At 40.9% G+C, this 15610-nt stretch overlaps 1 protein-coding gene across 1 annotated transcript in view; it reads right to left on the reverse strand.

Moving 5' to 3' along the window:
* Nucleotides 1-569: 569 nt before the first annotated feature.
* The window catches only part of ANKFY1 (ankyrin repeat and FYVE domain containing 1), a 54091-nt gene continuing 39050 nt past the window's right edge, over nt 570-15610 (reverse strand). The window contains exons 17-25 of the mRNA XM_039507795.1: nt 15422-15578; nt 13471-13671; nt 11159-11335; nt 10642-10789; nt 10307-10397; nt 9739-9863; nt 8405-8551; nt 7672-7762; nt 570-5469 (exon numbers count right to left, since the gene is read on the reverse strand). Of these exons, the coding sequence (XP_039363729.1) occupies nt 5337-5469; nt 7672-7762; nt 8405-8551; nt 9739-9863; nt 10307-10397; nt 10642-10789; nt 11159-11335; nt 13471-13671; nt 15422-15578 (1270 nt within the window). The 3' untranslated portion in view covers nt 570-5336. The remainder of the gene's footprint in view (nt 5470-7671; nt 7763-8404; nt 8552-9738; nt 9864-10306; nt 10398-10641; nt 10790-11158; nt 11336-13470; nt 13672-15421; nt 15579-15610) is intronic.

Here is a 15610-nt window from a genome sequence, read left to right on the forward strand (position 1 = left end):
GAAAGTTGGCAACCCTAATTGTGATACAGACCCAAAAAAATCAGATTCCCATCAACAGGTAAGGAGTGACACTGTACTCTTGGGAACCAATGCTCAGCTGTTGTAAATTGGCAGAACTCCAACACTGAGCAAGAATTCACTAGATGGAGGTGGTTGTTAGTCAGTGACTATCCTCCACTTTGGGGGGTGGGGACGGGAAGAGGGAGGTATTAAGAACAGCACTTTCACTTCAGTTAATGCACATACTAAACCATCCTTGTTGTAAACAGTATGTGCAGTTATATATACACCCACTGGAATTATGTAGTCTGATGCTTGGACTACAGCAAACAAAGTTAGCTTAACATAAGTTACTCCTATAGAGGCTGTAGCATTCTACAGGTGAGGGCTCTTAACATTCTTGGAAGGATGATGGGAATTCATCATCATGATAAAGCAAGGAGCACTTAGATGCACACCTGTATTATATTATTCTACAGGCTAGCATGTAGTTCAGGGAATTGCTTCTATAATCAGATGGCTCAGTGGTGTATATAGTTCTTCAATGAAGTTCATAACATCTCAATCAGTGATTTTTAGCAAATATTTATTGTTAAAACATATGCATCTCAAACAATCCTAGCAAAATGCTTTTGGCTGGTTTCAGTTACTCTGGAGCTTCCCTTTTTGAAGTAAAGCTGCATGGATTAAATGACAAGAGGCATCTGCCAAGTGTAACAGGCTTTTGCACTCATGGTTTTGCTTATTTTCTTTCAATTAACTTCCAACTCAGTATTACATTTAATGCATCTGAAGTTAAAAACTGGTTTGGGAAAAACTATGAACCGAACTAGTTGATTGAAGGTCCAGACCTGGGCAGTACAGGAAATCAGGACTACACAGGAATGACTGCAGCCAAGTCTATTGAAAGGGGTTTGATGAGTGCATAATTTAATGTCAATTAGGAGTACAGCAGAGTAAGAGTCAGTCTGCCAAATAATGCTAGTTAAGCAATTATACAAGAATTTTACAATACATGATGTCTGGAATAAATCACTATTTGGTTAAGATAATCATTTACAAAACAAAAGGTAAGTTGAAATATAATTAAATCTTACTCCCAGGGTTTACTGGTAAACATTTTCCTTCTTGCTTGGAACTGACTAAGGGTATAAGACTTCTCTTGATGCACTTTGTCATTACTGGTGCAATAGATGATGTATTTTTGTATCAAAGTTTACAGCCCATGATGTATTTCATCTAGTTATCCTCAGTTTGTTGCAAGGACTCATTACAGAGTAGGAATATTGCAAAAATACATTTTTAGAATGGACTGAACAGAAAATGCCATTGTTCTAAGACTATTTCATAAACAGCAAGAATGACAAAGTTGCACATTATAGTTTGGTCTTACTTTTACACTTCAGTAAAACATGCAACAGTAAATTTGTTGCAATATCCAGGTCTGCAGCAAATTGCTGTTGAGGGGAATCAAAATATAAACACTTGGTATACAAAAAACTCCCTGTGTTCATTTGTTATACAGATGATCTTATATATGCTACATGACAAGGAAGTTGTACAAGCCACTGGTCTCCATACAGGAAGTCTTTAAGGCATCTGTAAACTTTTAGCAAGTTAATTAGTAATGCTTTGTTAGTACCTTTAACACCAGTAATTTCAAAACACATTCTCATATTTACTAGAGTGAAATAGGTTATTCCCCCCCCCCTCCAAGACTTTTACTTCAATTTCTAATTTTAAATTAGAATGAGTTTTGTGCTTGGGTGAGGGGCTGGATTGACCATGCTGGAGACTGAATTCCTCTTTCACTACAGAACAAGCACCACAAACTTTCCCCATTCAGCCTTAAGTGCCTGAAACCCCACCTTAACAAAACTGCATGTAGGGCCAAGAAGGGAGTTCAGTCTCATACTCATCCAACCCTTGACATCTGCAAGCAGACTGATTAACATTTTCTAAGTTGTGAGTATCCAAGGACAGCAGGGGTGGCAGAGTTTTTTGGTCACAGTCATAAATATACCACATAAAAAGGAAGAAGTGCATTATTTGTTTGCCAAGTTAGAAATGTACAGACCACCACCAGAGATCTTCAAGAGCTTTCACTTGATTTGTGCCCTTTAACAGAGTATGACTACCAACCCTAACACAAAGGGCTGTGAAGAAAAAAAAATGCACACCAGGTAGATAGTGTTTACAGGAAGTGAAGCTGAGGTGTGGTAAACTTCACACCCCTGGGGGGGGGGGGGAAATGTAAACATTAGGTCTTTAGTTATGAGGTAAAAGATGGGGGGGCACACTAGGGAGTTTGGGCTGCCTATAGCTCAACTTGTGTGTGGGGGAGGAGGGAAGGGGGTTAAATCTGGCAGAGAACAATGTTTACAAATTTGTTTAATAATTTAAGTTGCCCAGAAAACTCAGTAAAGGCACTTTAAATTTGTCAAATTTCTGTTAAAAGAATGTAGTTACTTTGAATTCAATCTCAGATGCACATTTCAGGTTGTACATGGAAGGGCTATTAATATTCATACTTGCCTTTAAATTCCAGTGAGGCATAGAGGACCGTTTTAGAATGAATGCTGGTGTACTTTAAAAGTGCTAGGTAGGATTTACGAGTGTTGCATTTTTAAAGCCATCATTAATTTCTACTCCACCCCTTGAAAGTGAGTTTGCAACATGCAAGAGTAGGCTAGTATGAGAAACTAAACCTGCTCTGGATCTACTATGAAGACTGCCAAGCACATCTCAGAGGTCTTCCCAAATTGAAGTAAACCTGCAAATCAGATGGGTCTTACTGGACTTCTTTAAAAAAAAAAAAAAGCATATTGATAATGGTAAGGGGCCAAAACTCAATTCTACAAGTCAAATATTCTAATCCTTTTGAGACTAATTGCTGTAAAGCACTAGACAGATCAAGTCTTGTCAACTTCCTAACAAAGTCCATTTATGAATCACTATGCAAATGACTCTGGAATAACCACTCCTATCTTCTAGTGCTGCATCTTTCCTCCTCTTGACAGGTTTTAAGTGGGAAAGACAGCAAGCAAATGTGAAAAGTTGCACCTGATCACTGGATGTGGTTAGTCAACCAGATAAAACGGACAAGACAGTCATTTCTTTGAGCTGATACTTTATCCATTTGCAATTTTAACACGGTAAATGGGAATTTAACTTGTGCAAACCCATGATGAGTTAGACATTTTAAAACATGATCAGAAGTGATACATGAGTATTCTTAGATTGTCCAGGATTTCTTTTGATCATTTAAGCTGTCATGCTTTGTAATTAAGTGCTTTTGAGACTCATTCATGCCATCCTTCTCAAGTGTCTCAGAACACGTCTGCTGCAAGTTGATATTCAAAGTTAAATATACTGACTGTAGACACTTTATATTAGAGAAGAATACCACCTTTTAAGAAAGTGGCAGTATTTGTTCTTTACTGAAAGAAGAGGGCTACTGCCATTACAACCAACATGATTTGCACTGATACAGAATGAAAATGAAGTTGGTCCATTATTTCACTCTAGTGTTACTAAGTTCAGGGTTCCAGTTTTTGCACCAACATATGTTGGAAGACCGAGCAGTGAACTATCTGAAATTCCATCTGAAATGCACTAGATGGGTGTCAAGTCTTTATTTTACTGCACAAGCCCAAATTTTGCCTAGCATAAAGCAAATATCCTATAAATCACAGAAATATAAAAAAGTAGCACTCTGGTTTATCAGCTCATTTTACATATATAGGCAAGAGATACTGGACATGTCACTATTCCCAAAGACAGGGAAACTGAAGTTATGAATATCTGCACCCCTATTGCACGCACTGTGTCACATAGTAGTGGTTAATGAATACTAAAAAAATATATACACAACTGCTTTGTTCGTGGAGCAGAGATGGGGAATGCTGCATGTAGTCTGGTCTACATTTATCTCCCAGGGCTAAAAAACTAACAAGGCAAGACACATTTTAATTAAGTACACATTAAACTGACTGACACCTTTACCTATCATACAATAGCCAGTTCACCAGAGTAAGTGCTTACTAGCAGCTAAGTGATTTACGGGCTACTTGGGGGGGGTAGGGGGGGAGGGACACCTGTGCCATTGTTTCATAGGTTCAGCGTATTTAAGAGGGACCACAGCCAGGCCAGAAAAAACCCATTGCAGTTAGTGTGCAAAGGTTTGCCATCAGGCCGTGTCACAGTGCAGTCAGAACTCCTTCCTGCAATCCCAACTGCCTAACATTTGAGAGTGAACCTCCAAATACTGCCAACAACTGGCCATTTTGCTGGATTTGGCGACCTGTTCTGACAGTCTAGAAGTGCAGAAGCAGCATGTTTTGTATTAGTGGACTTGCTGGTTCCATTGTGCACTGATTAAACCATAGTCTTTAGATCCAAGAAAAATGCCACTAGTAACTAGAGTCTTGTAGGATTCATAACTGCAGCTCCAGCACAGTATTCCTTTGTACAACTACCCAATCTGTTTTCCTTTAGTGTTTCTTCTTCAATTAGTGTAAGCTTAGGTCTGTTCTTGGAGCACTTAAGTGACAAGAATTGTTTTAAAGCCAGAAAGACCACTGATGCAAATAGTACAACAGAAAAAGTGGACTTCATCAATTCTAGCAGTCATGAAGAACGTCTGCCAATTAAAAGGAGCCTGCAAATCCTCTTAACATGCTGGAGCTAATGGGACATTTACTAAGGAGGTATCAATATGTGGAACTGCAATTCTGAGTCCTTTATAATCAGAGATATTGTAAAGCTCTCTCTTGTAAGGCCACGATTCTTCAGCTATGCCCCTTTAAACCCTGTTTAAAGATTTAACTCAAAGTGGGTCATGGCTGTCACAGCACAGTCCAGTTTTATAAAAAGAGCCTTCTATGGAGAAAGGGAACACTTATCTTTGAAGACAACGCAAAGTTACTATTTACCCTTGAAACTTAGTGCCACCTCTTATTAAATAGCCTGAAAATGGCGACTTTAGAGTAGCTCAATGCAATACACCAGGGCAAGCACAGACCTGTTATTTTGATCCATACAGGACACCAGGCTAATGCAATTTTAATTTCCATGCCTGTGGCAACTAGGAGGGTCTAACTCAATTCAGGTTTATCACTCCAATTCGTTTACCAGTGAAGTCTATCACAGCCCAACACATTTATAGTCATACAAAATCATTTATACTGGAATATATCATAACATGGTCCTTAATTAGTTCAGTCTATTGCCAAAGGAAGACATGTATAGGCCTCCCCTTTCCTGCGTCCAGGGCTTGCTAGTAGAGTTGCTGTCTGAAGAGCACTGACCGAAAATCCCCCTACTCCTACAACATACTAGGAGACTCCTCCCAGAGTCAAGACGTCAAAGCAGATGTTGCAAACTCTAACAGGCTTGTTTAAGTCAAACTTTATGATGGGAATCTCCTTTGTTGAGCATCTATGGCAGAGCAGACGTCCACAGTGGCGGCTGTGTGGGGGAGAAAAGCACGAGTTATTTCAGAGTAGCAGCTGTGTTAGTCTGTATCCGCAAAAAGAACAAGAGTACTTGTGGCACCTTAGAGACTAACAAATTTGTTAGTCTAAGGTGCCACAAGTACTCCTGTTTTTTTTAAGCATGAGTTAGTCATTTATGATTTCAGCATCAGAACAACGAAGCCCATGTTATGTGCTCAGACACCCTGGTGAGAGTGAAGAGTCAATGTTTTAGTGTTTGAGAGGTTACAAAAAGGAGAGAGTCATCCTTTATAGTAAGTGGCTGATTTTTATATAAGAGACCCCAGTGTCTGGTGGCAGAAATAAGAACTACTTCCGCTATAGTTATTTACCAATCACTGGAGCCATCTTCCTGCTAAGACAACACTTATTATATGAGCAGAGTTAATAGCTCCAGGTCTTCCCATACCAATAATGAAATTGGATTCTAGAGCAGTATCAAACACTAACTAGAATCAATTCTATCTTAGAGAAACACTCCAGCCTAATCTGAGGAGAGTTAATGAACACTAAGGGCTGGTCTACACTACGGGGGGAAAATCGATCTAAGATACACAACTTCAGCTATGTGAATAACGTAGCTGAAGTTGAAGTATCTTATATCGAATTACCTACCGTCCTCATTGTGCGGGATCGACATCCGCGGCGCCCCATGTCGACTCCGCTACCGCCATTCAGGTTGGTGGAGTTCTGGAGTCAACAGGAGCTCATTCGGGGATCGATATCGCGTCTAGATGAGACGCGATATATCTATCCCCGAGAAATTGATTGCTACCCGCCGATACAGCGGGTAGTGAAGACGTAGCCTAAGTGAGTAAGGCTCCATAAATATGAGTGTTACTAATTCCTGAGATTATCCCCAATATTGATCCTTCAACACTGGAACTGTTTTGCTAGTCCCACCAAGGGAGCTACAGCAGTTAAACAATTGTATCTCCCCATCTAGGTGATGTTTGTTCCTTGCATGCACCTTGGCTGTACATCTCATCAATTCCTACTGAAAGGCATAATAGTAGCCAACATATTGAAGCCTGGATTACAATTAGGTTTCTATTACAGCTTCCCTGAGAACCCAATGAGAAATACTAGCCAAGAGCAGTTTACATCAGCTTTGCAGATTAGTTCAGAAAAAGCATCTATGGCCACATAGGTCAAAGAAACTGTGGTAGACTCCTGCTAGGAACACCTGCATTTGAAGCACTTTTCATATAAAGTAGAACCTCAGACTTACGAACACAGAGAAAGGAGGTTGTAACTGAAATGTTCGTAACTCTGAAAGAACCACCATAATGTTTTGTTCAAACATTTACAAGAAAAATGCTGCTTTTAATAGTTTACATTTAATAGTATTGTACTGCATTTGCTCCCCCCACCCCCCACACACAAACCCTTTGTCTCTGCGGCTGCTTGATTGTGTACTTCCAGTTCCAAATGAGGTGTGTGGCTGATGAGTAAGTTTGTAACTCTGAGGTTCTACAAAAAATGTGTATGGGACCACAATCCAATAGACTGTCAGACTGCTTCCAGAGTCCCTATGGTTTTCCTTCTTTGCTACAGCTTGGGAGCCCCACGATAACTGACAGCAGGTTCCCAAGCCCGGGTGGGTGAGGTAATATCTTTTATTGGCCTAACCTCTGTTGGTGACAGGGACAAGAAGTTGGTCCAATAAAAGATATTCCTCACCCACCTTGTGTCTCATATCTTGGGACCATCATGGCTACAACTACACAGCTTACAATATTCGCCCACACCCCAGCTCTCAACACTGCAAGTGGCTTTCACCCCTGATGAAAAAGGAGTTCCCTTGACAGGCAACCTCCTTCCTTACATGCAACTGCAGGCAGCTTACTGCCCAACAGCCAGTCATTCAGATGGGAGCCTGCACCTGAGAGCAGTTTCAGCCAGGCAATGGGGCTCTGGGGGAAAAAAAACAAAACAAAACCAAAAAACCCACTTATACTTGGCAATTGAAGTAGGATATGGAAGAGGGGTTTAATTCAGAGAGATCAAGTATTCATTTATCCACGTGCATTTTATACCTCTACAGAAGATTATGCTTCTTCCAAGATTGCTTAAACCAAGCCAGTTATATTCTGAAAATTAGTCGGGGGGAGGGGGAAGAGAAGGAAGGAAGAAAGAAAGAAAGAGTGTAGTAATATTTAATAAATTAAGTTACCAATGATGCTTCCTTGTTGTGACTCCAAACTTGGCAGTGCATTCATAACAGTTGGAGCCATCACACCAGGGAGGTTCTTTTGACAGCATATCTGTAAGGAAGGTGAAGAACCTGTATGTCCCTTGAAACAAGTCTCCCCCCTTCATAGCTCAAAAACATTATGACTATATTTAGAATGGTCACCTTGCCCCTGCTTTCAGAGCTTAGATCACTGGTATCAGACTCAAACAGCTGAATAAGTGCCCACCAGCCTTAATGAAACTGTCTTTAGCATATTTGGTGCCAAAGTTCAGACTGTTTAGTAGAATTTTCTGAAGTATTAAGTCAATGGAAGCTGGATTGCAACATTAAATGAGTATCAGAAAGTTGTTGTCATTGTCCAACACATGTGCAAAGAGCACACAGCAAGTGGTCAAGGGGTATATTTAACAAATGTTTCATTTTGAAAACCAATGTGATGTTAGTAGATTACCTTACCCTTTTTAAAAAAGGGTGACAGTTTAAGAGTTATGGCCAGAGTTTAAGCTCAAGTGCCTGAAGTTAAGCACAGATCCACTGAAAAGGACAGGCAAAGGTATGAGCGCTTGCAACTCTTGGTGAAGGCAGTGGAATCTGTGGGAGCCCAGCTCCCCTCAAAGTCAGACCACTAATTTAGGGTCCCAACTTTAAGCAAGTCTCACTGATAACGCCTAGGCTTTTTTTTTTTTGGTACTTGAGTGCTAAATGTACTTACCCAAGAGTCTAAAGAGAAGCTGTTTTGTAGCAACTTGGTAGTTGAAGATATTGACTCCTTGGTTATTGTTAACCCCAAGACGAGCCCCAGCTCTCACTATAGCACGGCACAAGTTAGCATTTCCCTTCATATAGGCCAAGAGAAGCACTGAAAAGCAAAGGCAGACATTTCCCTACTGGGGCAGACTAATATTTTCCCCACACTCAGAGGCAACATGTGGAGATATTTGTATGACAGATGGTATGGACACATGGAATATTCAAGGACTACTGCGTCAGCTTTAGAAGTATGATACGGGCTAGTGATTGTATTTCTAACTCAATGGGGGAGATACAGGGTTTCCTGCAGGAGCTGAAGTCACTGTGAATAAATTAGTGCAAATCCCTAGGCAGGTAACAACTGGGTGGGGGGGGGAAAAGGGAAGAAAGAGTCTCAACTCTTGCAGGAAATTGGACTAGACTAGTTCTACCTGGTTCAAGAGGCCCGGCAAGCAAAGAACTGACAAATGTATGAAAGCGACCACAAGCGCTTGGCAAGCTGCTAAGCGCGCGCAGCAGCCGGCATAGTCAAAGCGCAGCGCTGAAGCTGAAAAAAACTCGCTGCGCTGTCCTCCCACCTCCCTGGAATAATGGACAGCATGGCTGGGGCGCGGCTCCTGGCTGGGGCTTTGACTACACTGGCGCTTTGTAGCGCTGCAATTTGCAGCACTGCAGAGGGTGTGTTTTCACACCCTGCTGCAGCGCTGCAAATTTGTAAGTGTAGCCAAGCCCTGACAGAGAGAAGTCACATACACTGGATCCAAGAACTGACATAGAACTATGACCAAGAGAGACAGACCCTGCACTACTTTAATCCTATCAGAATCCCTAGGAAGGACGGGTAACTGTCTGATAAGCTAGGCCTGTTTATTGAGAGGGGAAAAAAAAACCTACAGGGAAGATGCATCTTTACAAACAATAAATAGTATTTCACTTTATGAAACCGGGGTGGTTAGTCCTGTCATTATCTCATCAGGTCTGACTTCAGTTCAGCATTATCTTGAGGATAATCAATGAATTGCAGGAGTTTGCAGCCTAAATCTCTCTGGAGAGAGGTGGTCCTGATGGCTAGAGGTCTGGAGTGTAAGAGAGGCACCCTCTAAGAGCTCATAAAGAGATCACAGGTGCAGTTATCTTGGAACTGTGACAACTACTAATTTGGTCTTACAAATTAGTAATAGATTTAAATTTATTAACAACTGAATGTGCATCTCAGTTTTCTAAGTGTCATGCCAATGTCAGTTCACATCAATTGCATAGTATTTTTTAAACAGCAAAATACTATATTCTTGTTACCTGTGTTTCCTTCAGCATCAGGTTTGTCTAGAGGATATTCTGGCATACATTCTAAGAAAAGCTCACAGATGGCTGCTGCATTATCTTTCCCATAGTGTCCCAGAATGTGCATTGGTGACTGACCTCTGACAACACAAGACACTCAGATATTACAACAGATCTATATGTTATGCAGACCAAGATGTGTTTATACTAGAATTTACTTCAGTCAGCTTCAGACTGACTTGTCCATAAAGCAGTGTGGCATACAGTTTTAAAGCACATCATGGGTAATTAACGTTCATTGTTTTCCTGAATTAGTGATTTAGAGTTCAATGCGATTTAAGTACTTAATTTGTGCTGAGAAAAGATACTGAAAGAATTGCTAAGAGGTGTTTGAATGAAGCGAATTTTGAACATTTGCTTTGTGCACCTTGAAAGTGCATCTATTCTCAACTTTTAAGTTAGATCTACAGAATTATAAGTTTTGATGCAGTCATGTTTATATACATACACACACTTTTTAAAGTTGCTTATGATCTAATAAAGTCTGTGTTCATGCAGAATAGTATTTAACAGCAGTATTTACCGAAGATTAAAGGCTTCAGCATCCACATTACATTCTGTCAGCAGGATACGGATATTGTTTAGACGACCATGCATCACGGCCAGATGAAGAGCTGGGTATGGGGAAAGAGAAATCCAAGGTTGAAGTGGCATTGCTGACATCCCAGAGTAGTTAGGAAGTCTAGCAAAGTCATGTGCTCCCACTTTTAAGTTAGATTTCTATGACTTACCCTGTCCCTTTCATACCCTTGAAGAAATTGCAATCCACTCAGCGGCCAGCTCCCAAACCAGAGGATACCAAGAGCTAGACTGCTAAACTGCAAAGATTTGCAAAAGTTTAGAAGTAGATACATTTACCGTTATTTCCATTTTCATCCACAGCCGCGAAGTCTACTCCATTCTCTAGAAGGACAGAGCAAATAGTGGGCAGGTCCTGCTGAGCAGCTAGGTGGAGAGCAGTCTGGCGGTGCTTAGTCAGCTCATTCACCTTCGCACCTGCAAGAAGCTGATGGAAGACATGAGACTGATGAGAGCCCTAAAATGTCTCCTTTGAGCATATCAGCAACCAGTACACTAGATCATTTCCACCTCAATGTATTACATAAATGCTTTCCAGTTAGTTCTCCCACCACCACTAGATGGGAGGCAAATATTCCCATTATACAGACATGAACTGAGGCAGATATTAAGTGGTCATAGTACCAAGTCTTGGCCTAATTTGATACTATGACACAGATCTCAACTCCCAGTTTAATGCTGTAGACTCTAGGTGACTGTTGAGCTATTTTAGAAAGGTTTATAAATGGCATTGAGACACTTTATTTTCTTCAATTACATTAAGTTCAAATTAATTAGAATCTTCTCCAGTACATACCAGATTGCGCACAATAATTTCTGAGCCCGCTTGTACAGCTAGATGCAAAGGTGTTAGCTTAGAAGCATCCTGGACTCTAGAATTCACATTAGCTTGGACGCTGATCAGGAAGAGCACACTCTCGATATCAGAGTTCTGAACAGCTATGTGGAGGAAGTTCCGACCTTTGTTATCCACCTGAGGCAGTGAGAGAGCATGCATACAATGAAGCCTTTCATAAAGGCATTCCTGAAGAGCAGGACAGATCAAGTCTGTTGTTGGATGATCACTGGTGCTCTGTTTTTATCTAGACATATGCTCCAAGGCACAATGTCTCAATTATTGAATCATCCTTTTCTCTGGCTTTGAGAGATGCAATCTCACCCCATTCACATCCTTTCAGAATACAACTGCAAAGATCATTTTCCTACCCTTTCACTTTGACCGTATCACCCTTCCCTATGCATCCCCTCTACTGGTTCCCCTTCTATCATACCAAACATAAGCTACTTGTTTCACCTACAAGGCCCTTCAGAGCATACTCTCATTCAGTATAAAAAGGTCAACCTCTCCCTGCAATGGCCAATGATGGCAGCCTCCATCGCCCACTTGTTAAGCTTTCCAAACAAAAATTGTTTCTCCCATGCTGGAGCTTGCTGTAAATATTTGCAAAAAAATAGTTATCCTTCTTCACATCTCCCCTTAAAGGCAATTTAGCTGTGCTGCCCACAAACTTAATCTTTTAGGCTGCTAGTGCACTGAGACATCTGCCCATCGTGCTGACCAGTAATGTCCCATTGTTTCCTTGTGTTGTCTGTCTATATTCATATGTTTTCTCTGGTCTTATATTTAGACTGTAAGCGCCTTGAGAAAAGGGATGGTCTTTGTTCTGTTTGTACAGAATGTTGTCAACCACTAGGGCTCCTAGATGCTACAATACAAATTAAAAAAAAAAATACCCACTGCCTAGGGTGACCAGTCAGCAAATGTGAAAAAAAATCAGGATGGGGGTGGGGGAAGGTAATAGGAGCCTATATAAGACAAAGGCCCAAAAGTCGGGATGGTCCCTATAAAGATCGGGACATCTAGTCACCCTACTGCTGCCCTCATCTCAGTTATCTGCAAGCAGAGAGCCCAGCCCATTCTCATTCTTTCACTGTAAAACCAGATGTTAGAGATGGAGGAGACCCACTGGATAGCATCAACTCCCTGCAACTGATACCAAGTTATCAAGAAATATGGTTGAACGCATTTGCTAGCTCTTAAAGGTCCTCCATTTTCAAACCAGTATTTTACAAGCTTGTGTGGTTTCATATTTTTGTATCTCTCTACATTTTGTATATAGTTATTAATTTCTAGGTGTAATTGCAGGTTGGATAATATTTTAAATGAAATAGGCAAAACAGGTTAAGAGTTCTGTTATTTGTGGAACACATTTTGGTTAAATGTTTTTACGTGAGTATAACAGTGCAAGGGAAGGCAACATACAATCCCAACACTAATGCAAGATGTGCTCACATAATTGTACGTGGTGGTGGTGGTGGTGGTGGGAGTGGGGAACAACACTGAGTGCATGGCACTGGTCGCATGTGCCTTAAAGGCAGCATTAAATAGTGCACCACAGATTTTTAGGATTATGTTATACTACACAGAAAACAAGGTTTTTAGATACATCTGTTACTTGCACTAACTATGCACCCAAAATACTCAATAGGTAGTTAACTTACACAAGGTAGAAGACTGCTGAACAGATGTCCGAAATTTCCACCAAGAAGCCTGACAATACAGGTGAAGGTTCCAGTTTTATATTGCATTGCTAAGTCACAACTAGGAGTGGTTTTTTCCTGCATCAGAACAAGCTGTCCAAATGCCAGTACTTGACCAACAAAAGAGTTTACTAATTTTAAGAATTATAACACTATTCTAGTCTGTTTACTTCAGTAAAAGTCCATAACATAAGACAGCTTGAAACAAGTTTTATTTCACTACAAAATTACTAGCACCCTGCTTCTAGCTTTTTTATTATTTTATTACTACTACTGCTAAATAAAGTCTGCCTGTGCTCAGCCTCCAATTTGTGCTGAGCATGATGTGGCAATAACATGGCTATGGAAACTGACAAGACGACACTATATAGAACCATGAGGACACCAAGGCTCAGCACACCACTTCAACACAGGCAGCCTTTGGTTTCATGCCACACTGGATTAATATCTGGAATAAGCCAGCTAAGAGCAAAATAAAGCATAATCTCTGCAGGGCATAGGCTCCTAACACACCTGTGCATCTAGTCGGTTAAAGAAACTGATATGCATATCATATCCCCACCTTACCTGCTCAGCAGCTCCTGCCTCCCGCTTCAGGATTGCCTCTGCTGCTTTGTTATTCTTGTAGGTCATAGCACATGCAAATGGAGTCATGCCCTGCCGGTCACGCATATTCAATCTGATTTCTGGATGTGAAATCATCAGCTGAATGATGACATTATGCTGGTTGCTAATGGCAACATGGATTGGAGTTCTTCCCTCTGCATCCTACAAATAGAGACCACGAAGTTCACATTGCATATCAGGGATATAGTAATAGGCAGAAGCTTCCTCTAGTCTCTAAAACAGACGGAAGTAGTACAGCTAGCGTGGGATATATAGTCTCCTGATGGGGGGGATTTAAAGGTACGAAATTATTTAAGGAAACATTTAAAGCCTCTGTTATTTTAACAGTAACACAGATTGAGTCTTGTTTGTTATTTGGCTTTGTCCTTGGGAAATAGACCTTAATAATCTGGGGGTATGTCTACACTACCCGCCGGATTGGCGGGTAGCGATTGGTTTATCGGGGATCGATAGATGTGATATATCAATCCCCGAACGCACGCACGCCCGTCGACTCCGGAACTCCACCAGGGCGAGCGGCGTCGACAGGGGGAGCTGCGGCTGTCGATCCCACACCGTGAGGATGGAAGGTAAGTCGGAATAAGAGACTTCGACTTCAGCTACACTATTCCCGTAGCTGAAGTTGCGTATCTCTCATCGACCCCGCCCCCTAGTGCAGACCAGGCCTGGGCTACCTGTTCAAACAAGCAGTATCTGAGAATGTGAATCTGCTTCTCCCTGTCCCATAAGAGCCACACATTGTTGGATTCATGAGTACTTAGCAGTTGTGTCCACAATGTGCCCACTGAAGAAACCCTCAAGCAAATATCAGTAAGACTTACTATTTCAGCTATGGACTACCTGAAAATTCCCCTCCCCCACACCTTCTACCTGCCTATTTCAGGTTAAAAAGTTGTTTCTTTCCCCTTCCTGCATCATACAAGCACATTGGTATATTTACTTTAGGATATCTGTTACCTGTTATTTTCATCTACTCTATTTGTGTTAGCTATTGAGGCATTCAGGACTTCATTTCTAGAGGAGAAATAAGCAATGAACATACTAGAAAATTCCATGGATTAAGCAAACACTTTAAGATACTTTTAGATCTAGTTCTTAAATTGATGCAACATAAGTGAAGATACTGTCAGGATTACCTGACATGCATATTATGCTATGATGGGTTTTCAGATTGGTGGAAGTTTTGGGATGGATCATATGAATCATTACCTACATACATGTAGTTACATATGGGATTGCAGTTCTAACAATGCCATACATCTAGTCAAACAGAACATTTTGGATAGTCAGGCAGGACCTTTGGGGCATGTGTGCACCCTAAGTTCAGGGTTTTATTAGAATTCTTAATTGTTTATTATTTTTAAAGTTGTTTCTATAATCCAGAGGGGATAACAATATATGGAAAGAGAGAAACAGCTCTATCAAAAAGAACGATGAGTACTTGTGGCATCTTAGAGACTAAAATTTATTTGGGCATAAGCTTTCGTGGGCTAAAACCCATTTCATCAGATGCATCCAGTGAAGTGGGGGTTAGCCCACAAAAGCTTATGCCCAAATAAATTTTAGTCTTTAAGATGCCACAAGTACTCATCGTTCTTTTTGATGATAGAGACTAACATGGCTACGACTCTGAAACCATCTCTATTATGAAGTTGCATACATGTATGACAGCCAGTTGAGTAGATCTCCCCAGTCCAATCAGACAAAAAGCCTTCCAAACGTGTGGGTAGGAAGAGAGCACTGAATAGTCTATTTTTATTTTAAAGATGCAACATATTGACACCAAAATAGTGACAAAAAGATTCCATGTTAAAAGTTTCAAGGAAACTGAAAAGAGTTTCCAAGAGAGTCTACTTTAAAAAAAAAAAAGAAAACCTACATTTTTACATACCTGTGCATTTACATTGGCACCAAACTCCAGAAGGCACTGTACTGCCTCTTCCAGCCCCCAGCAAGCTGCCAAATGCAGAGGTGTCTGTCCATCACGAGCTTCCTCTTCTCCTTCTCCATTAGCACCTGGCTGTCTAGGACTATTTACATCACAACCACTAAAAGGAAAGCAGCAACATACCAATCAAAT

The sequence above is a fragment of the Mauremys reevesii genome, linkage group 20 (assembly GCF_016161935.1).
Source record: "Mauremys reevesii isolate NIE-2019 linkage group 20, ASM1616193v1, whole genome shotgun sequence".
NCBI lineage: Eukaryota > Metazoa > Chordata > Testudines > Geoemydidae > Mauremys > Mauremys reevesii.